Consider the following 7,301-nt stretch of genomic DNA (forward strand, 5'->3'; position numbering starts at 1 on the left):
GGGGCCGGGGCCGCACGGGCCCTCTGCCCCCTCTGGCCGGCGCCCGGCGGGCGGCGCTGCTGCGGGACGGGGGCGGCCGCAGTAACCGAGATTCCTTCTGGAACTTTCAGGTGTCGCTTCTCTTTGGCCGGAAGAAAGAAGCTAAAGACCATCCGAAATGGGAAAGGAGAAGACCCACATCAACATCGTCGTCATCGGCCACGTCGATTCCGGCAAGTCCACCACCACCGGGCACCTCATCTACAAATGCGGGGGCATCGACAAGAGGACCATCGAGAAGTTCGAGAAGGAGGCGGCCGAGGTGCGTGAGGCACCCGTGTGGTGGGATCTGGGGGGAAATAGGTTTGGGGGCAAAAGGAAGGAAGTGAGAAAATATCTCACGGCCTCAAGGAAGCATTTAGGTTGAGATTGTCTCTGTAATTGTACTAAAGCATTGAATTTGTCACATTCAGCATTCAGATGAAGTCACTGAGGTTTAGAATAAAAGGAGGAGCCTGAGGCTACATCTGTACGATTGGAATCAGAACTGGAGTTCCCAGCTTCAGTTTCAGCCTGCCTTTAGAATCATGGAATTATTAAGGTTGGAGAAGACCTCGAAGGTTATCTAGTCCAACCATCAGCCCATCCCCCCAAGCCCACTAACCGTGTCCTTCAGAGCCACGTCAACAGGTTTTATGAACACTTGCAGGGATAGTGACTCCACCATCTTCCTGGGCAGCCTGTTCCAATGCATCACCACTCTTCTGGAGTAGAAATTTTTCCTAATATCCAATCTGAACCTCCCCTGGCATAACTTTAGGCCATTGCCTCTTGTCCTGTTGCTGTTTAGTTGAAGCTGTGATGATTGGGTTTGTCTCAAAGTGAGAAAGTCAAAGATACCGTTTTGTGAACCTGTAGAAAGTACTTGAATTTTCCTTTGTTTTGTCGTTGTAACAAAATACCACCTAATAAGCACATGACAGAAGAAAATGCAGTGAATATTGGGCTGTGTGGCTGTTAAAATATTGACTGGAGCAGGGATGACATTAGTAAGAGACCTAAAGTTTGTAGTGGACACTTGATAGTAGGACTAAGCCTTTAGAGATCCATCATAAAGATGTGTTAGCACAGTTAACAAGCTGTCAAGAGGGTTGAAGTGTCAACAGGTTAAATAACAGAGCAGTTGGCATTTCTCGGTAGTGGTGCCAAGTGAATCTAGGCCAGTTTTACAAACAACAGCAGCTTTCAGTGTAAGTCACTCCCTATTTATAGTTTTTGCTCCTTAGTGTATGTTTCATGGTCTTTCTGAGGTAAATAAAAACATACATTCGAATATATTTTGGATTTTTTTTTTCTTCTTTAAACTCATAGATGGGCAAAGGTTCCTTCAAATATGCCTGGGTCTTGGACAAGCTCAAGGCTGAGCGTGAGCGTGGTATCACTATCGATATTTCCCTGTGGAAATTTGAAACAAGCAAGTACTACGTCACAATCATCGATGCTCCTGGACACAGAGACTTCATTAAGAACATGATTACTGGAACTTCTCAGGTAAAGAAATAGAATTAAGGATGTGGGGAGTTCAGGGAGACTGCTCCTTGGCTGGTTTTCAGTAGGGAAGTTCCCCATGTGCTTTAGTGTATGCATAGGCTTTATAAAAAGGGCTTTTTTCTATTTTTTCCAAGGCTGATTGTGCTGTCCTGATTGTTGCTGCTGGTGTTGGTGAGTTCGAGGCTGGTATTTCTAAGAACGGGCAGACCCGCGAGCATGCTCTTCTGGCCTACACCCTGGGTGTGAAACAGCTGATCGTTGGTGTTAACAAGATGGATTCCACTGAGCCACCTTACAGCCAGAAGAGATACGAAGAGATCGTCAAGGAAGTCAGCACTTACATCAAGAAAATTGGCTACAACCCAGACACTGTAGCTTTTGTGCCAATCTCTGGTTGGAACGGAGACAACATGCTGGAGCCTAGCTCTAATGTAGGTTTCCTTTTTTTTTTTTTTAATGTTAGGAAATTAAACTGGTAGGATTATTAAGATAAATTAAACAATGGTTAAATGCATGGTGTTTTTTTTCCAATAGTAGCATCTTGAAACATTGAGGTCAATATGAAATTCCAGCACATTACAAATTCTTATTCTGTGGTGTTTTATATACCAAGACGATGCTGTGGATTTACACTGGTTGTTTCTAACCTCATTCTGTTAAAATGGGCAGACAATTGATGCTTGGGCTGTTTTTATTACAGATGCCCTGGTTCAAGGGATGGAAGGTTACCCGGAAGGATGGCAATGCCAGTGGAACCACCCTCCTGGAAGCCTTGGACTGCATCCTGCCGCCAACTCGTCCAACTGACAAACCTCTGCGTCTGCCTCTTCAAGATGTCTACAAAATTGGCGGTATGTGTTCACTATAATGCTGCTCACTTGATGGGTCAGCTAGTGTATGGAATAGAAACGCTGTTGTTTGCCTGGAAACTTAAGTGAGAAGTGTAAAATTGTGCCTGAAACGTTTTTCTCTTCTCTGTAAGGGTATAATATACTTAGTTGGATTCCCGAATTCAATTCTCTTTTACAGGCATTGGTACCGTACCGGTTGGCCGTGTGGAAACTGGTGTCCTGAAGCCAGGCATGGTGGTCACATTTGCCCCTGTCAATGTTACAACTGAAGTAAAATCTGTTGAGATGCACCACGAAGCCCTGAGCGAAGCTCTGCCTGGTGATAATGTTGGCTTCAATGTTAAGAACGTGTCTGTGAAAGATGTTCGCCGTGGTAATGTTGCTGGCGACAGCAAGAATGATCCTCCAATGGAAGCTGCTGGCTTCACTGCACAGGTGATTTTTGCAACTGCTTGAAGATAACAGAAACGTAATTCTAGATAGTGAAATACGGAACCTTGCTCTTTGTTACCAGTGGGCTAAGCTATAAGGTGATACAGACTTGTGCTCGGAGGTGGGGTTTGCCTTAAGCAAGTACATGGTGACTTTGTAAGTCACACCAGTCTGTGGGGAGCTTCTCAGAATTGCCCTGGTGTAACATGCTTGCTTGCTTTTCTAGGTTATTATCCTGAACCACCCTGGCCAAATCAGTGCTGGTTATGCCCCTGTGCTGGATTGCCACACTGCTCACATTGCCTGCAAGTTCGCTGAGCTCAAGGAGAAGATTGATCGTCGTTCTGGCAAGAAGCTGGAGGATGGCCCGAAGTTCCTGAAATCCGGAGACGCTGCCATTGTTGACATGATTCCTGGCAAACCCATGTGTGTTGAGAGCTTCTCCGATTATCCTCCTCTGGGTAAGGCATCTCCTAAAATGTGCTTAATGTTGAGCTCTGGAGAAGGTACTCCTTGATACCTAGTATTGGGATGCAGTCTTTTCTGTAAAATCATAACTAAAAGCTCTGAATTCAATTGTGACTTCAAAATGAAACTAAAACTTCACTCACTGGGATAACGGTTGTGCTGTTGCTGAAGTAACTGAACGTTAATCCCAGTCACAAGCAGAAGTTGTTCCCTCAGCCACTGTTGTGTGTTGTTGCCGTGCAGGCAATGCTGCGAGGTCTGAGAAAAAAGTCACGAGAGACGTTTTTGTTTTCAGGTCGTTTTGCCGTGCGTGACATGAGGCAGACGGTTGCTGTTGGTGTCATCAAGGCCGTCGACAAGAAGGCTGGTGGAGCTGGCAAGGTCACAAAGTCTGCTCAGAAGGCCCAGAAGGCTAAATGAAAATTCTGTACGTCAGCTGCCACCTCAGTCCTAATCAGGGGTGGAAGAACGGTCTCAGAACTGTTTGTCTCAATTGGCCATTTAAGTTTAATAGTAAAAGACTGGTTAATGATTACAATGCATCGTAAAAGCTTCAGAAGGAAAGGAATGTTTGTGGACCATTTGTTTCGTGGCAGTTTAAGTTATTAGTCTTTAAAATCGATAAATTTTTTTAAAATGGAAACTTGACCAAAAATCTGTCACAGAATTTGAGACCATTAAAACAAAGTTCAATGCTATGTCTCTGTGTTCTTTGGGTTAATGTTAACCTTTCAGAAAAAAAACATACGGGCCTTGTGGGATGAGAAAAGAATATTTATTGAGCGTGTTCTGAAGCGGTAAAGCAAAAACTCATTTTTGTTGCCGAAGAGTAAAAGCTGAGGATTCATGTTCAGCTGTATCTAAGCCTTAAAAATTGCCCTTCTGCCGTGCTTTCTTCTTACAAGGTGGTTTGTAGATTGAGTAACACAAATGCAGGCACACGATATTGGTGCATTCTGTGATGCACCGAGTAAACCAAGGAAACTCGCTGTCAGCGGGAAGTTGTGTGAACCACAAAGCCTGGAAGCAAATGGAGCAAACTTGCTCTGGGTTTCTGTTAAGTCTTATGCGTGCACCTTTCTGATTGTAGTTAGAAATGGGTTTTTCTTCAGATCACATGGAGATGTCAGGCAATCTCTGAAGCACTGACTGTAAGAGAATCTTGCTTGGTTTTTACTTCCAAAACAAGTCTGAGAACTGGCAGGTGTTTTACTGTCTTCCAGCAGGATGCTGTTCACCCATCCTGTTTGAGGGCTTTGAATTTAGGGGTGACAGGTGTTTCTGTGACATCTGAAGAACGTGCTGGTGCATTTCCCAGAGTGCTGTGATAAATGCACGCTGGTTAGGTCAGTACCAAAGGGCGGGGTGAGGCTAAAACTTAGTGTCTTCTGAACAGTCGGATCAATCACATGTAGTGGAACTGGATAACAAGTCAGCAGAAAATTACCGCTAGTTGCTGGGTGAAGAGTTGAACATTGTGGGATGTATGAAATACCAGCTACGTTATGCGATGGTTCTGAAATAAAACTGAGGACTGGCTCTGGATCGCTAAATGTAGGCAAGCAGTTAATGGATAATCAGAGCTGACTTGCCTAAGTGATGCAGTTGTCTTACTAACCTTTAACATGCTTTCCCCACATAAGCTTGAAAATAAATCTATCTTTGAAGGGCTGCTCTTCCATGGCACCAGTGTGTTTGTTCTGTTGTCTGTAACGCTTCTAAAAAAAAGTAGTTTGAGTTACTGCTGTGTTGTTCTGCTGTTTATTTTCCTCCCCTTCTGCAGCTGCATGCCTGCTCTGACCGTATCTGTACTGCTTGGATGATCCTAAACTGGTATTTTTATGCTTTTTCCTCTTTGCCCTTTTTTGGATCACATTTATTTTCTTAAACATCTTGGAGAATTGACACTGTATTTGAGTGTGTAGGTGTACTAACTGCAGTTGGAAGCAATGGCTGGAGCACTTACATCTCAGTAACAGATGCTGGAATGTGGTAAGGGATTCTCATGGCAATACTGAGGTTCTACTTCTGAAGGTCCTCAAGTAAATAACTGAGGCATATGTACTATTGCTATAATAAAGCTGAAGAATCTTGCCAAATCTTTGCATGCTTTTTTCAGTTAAGTAGGCTCTTCCACTAGGCTTTGGTCAAGTAGCAGAAAGTTCTAATTGGGATGAAATGTGCTTTAGCACATTGTATCTACAGTGCAGCCATGTATGAGGTTTCTTAGGCATTCCTGCTAGCAAGTCAAGCAAGTGTTAAAGGATAGCAGGATGTTTGGTTTGGCCCGCGTGGCCTGGATGTGCGATATCCAGCCATTCTCTTTGCAGTTCCTCTGTGTTCTTTGGACAGCATTGTCTGAAGCTGGCTGTACTCACTCTGTTGTTGCAGTTTGGTAGTAAAGCAACTGGTTCAAACTGAAGCCTGAGGGCACCGGGCGTTTGAAGTATCTGCAATCCAAAGCAGCAAAAGCTGAAGGGAGGGCAGCAAAGGAAGACAGGCTCTGTAGCTAATTGAAGCTCTTCAGCTATTTCTTTTGCAGATCGTGAAAGCTGCCAAACGTGGCAACTGCAAAGGCTGCTGGGAGGTGGCTTCATATTCAAATTGCCCAGCTGGTCAGGCTCAAAAGTCGGCCAAGAAACCCCTGAAGCTTTGGAATCCAAACACAACTTCGTAGTTTAAGGGGAGGTTCTGACTGTAGGAGAAGAGAAAATGTTAAGCCTTGAGGGACAGGCAGCACTGGAGCTAAGAACATTGCACAGTTAAGTAAATACTTACGAATGCTCTGCCTGTGATACTATTGGCGGCTTTCAAGTATTAAACATCAATTTCACACCGACTCTGATTTTTTTCTATTGTAGACTAGCTTTCCTTTCCACGCACTCATAAATGCCATCTCAGATCTTTTATTAACCTTTGACTACACAGGGAAATTGTTAGACTTTTGTAAACAATACTTGGAAATCAAAACTACTTTGGTGAAACTTCTAATAAATGTTAACAGTGGAGAACTGCGCTTGTATTCTGACTTCTTTTTTCTTTAAGCAACTCTTGCAGCTGTCCCTAACTCCTTTCATACTGTCCTATAATGTGAGTGCTGTTCGTGCAGCAGTGTTGAGGTAGCTAGCAGGATGTAGAAAACCAGCTGGCATATTAATTTTATTGCTGAGTTTTATTGCTGATGATGGCAACGGGGAGCTGGAAGATTGAAACTAATTTCCTTCCTAGTTGGTGATGCATGCCTTGGGATTCGGGAGGGTTTGGGGTACACAGAAATATCCCAGAAACACACGAGGCTTGGTGTGGAGGGGCTTGGATACAGCCCAGCCCAGCCTGCACTGAGAAATGGAGCAGCGAAGTCATCCCAGCTGTAGACAGGTAACTTCCTGCTCTGCCTTCCCCTCGGTGAGTAGGGACAGAGACAAACTTCATTTTGGTCAAATTACTATTTTTCTAGAATGTGTATTTTTTTTTTTTTTAGATTTAGCAAAGAGTGAAAAAGTACTGTTAAAAAAAAAAGCACTGCAGGCAGGGCAATATCCTCTCCCCATCAGCACGAAGTATTTCAGCATCCTTTTAAGGGCAGCATTAGTTTGGTCTAAAGGACTAACACAAATCATCTGATTGTCATTTCTACTGGCTAACGGTTTGGCTGGTGCCTAGCTGGGGCTGGGGAGGTGGCAGGTGGCCATTTGTGCAGCTGGGCAGCCCCCACCTCCCCAGTGGTACCTGGCCACTGCATTTTGGGCTCTGCAGCGTGCAACTCCAAACACTTGTTACTCATTTTCACTGATCCCAGAGTAGCTGGGTTTAGGAGCCTTACTTGCTGTGAAGGATGGAGGCTGAGTCTTTCTTACTTATTTTTTTAAACCCTCTGCATCAAGGCAGGCCAAGGTCATTTTTGTGTACTTGCACTGCTGCCAGCCTTGAGAGGAAAGGCGCTGGAGAAAGAAAGATTGGTGAAGGCTAAGTCAAAAAGCACTGGGTGACCTTGGCTGAATTTTGCGGTGAGATACGTGC

General features: G+C 44.4%; 2 protein-coding genes across 2 annotated transcripts in view; one reads left to right on the plus strand and one right to left on the minus strand.

Moving 5' to 3' along the window:
* LOC110396396 overlaps positions 1 to 152 on the minus strand; it is a 5,841-nt gene extending 5,689 nt beyond the window's left edge. The window contains exon 1 of the mRNA XM_021392012.1: positions 21 to 152. Within this exon, the coding sequence (XP_021247687.1) occupies positions 21 to 152 (132 nt within the window). The remainder of the gene's footprint in view (positions 1 to 20) is intronic.
* EEF1A1 (eukaryotic translation elongation factor 1 alpha 1) overlaps positions 1 to 3,979 on the plus strand; it is a 4,790-nt gene extending 811 nt beyond the window's left edge. The window contains exons 2-8 of the mRNA XM_021392836.1: positions 111 to 301; positions 1,351 to 1,530; positions 1,665 to 1,961; positions 2,231 to 2,381; positions 2,560 to 2,816; positions 3,040 to 3,274; positions 3,577 to 3,979. Coding sequence (XP_021248511.1) covers positions 158 to 301; positions 1,351 to 1,530; positions 1,665 to 1,961; positions 2,231 to 2,381; positions 2,560 to 2,816; positions 3,040 to 3,274; positions 3,577 to 3,701 — 1,389 coding nt within the window. The 5' untranslated portion in view covers positions 111 to 157 and the 3' untranslated portion in view covers positions 3,702 to 3,979. The remainder of the gene's footprint in view (positions 1 to 110; positions 302 to 1,350; positions 1,531 to 1,664; positions 1,962 to 2,230; positions 2,382 to 2,559; positions 2,817 to 3,039; positions 3,275 to 3,576) is intronic.

Source organism: Numida meleagris, chromosome 3 (genome assembly GCF_002078875.1).
Source record: "Numida meleagris isolate 19003 breed g44 Domestic line chromosome 3, NumMel1.0, whole genome shotgun sequence".
Lineage (NCBI taxonomy): Eukaryota > Metazoa > Chordata > Aves > Galliformes > Numididae > Numida > Numida meleagris.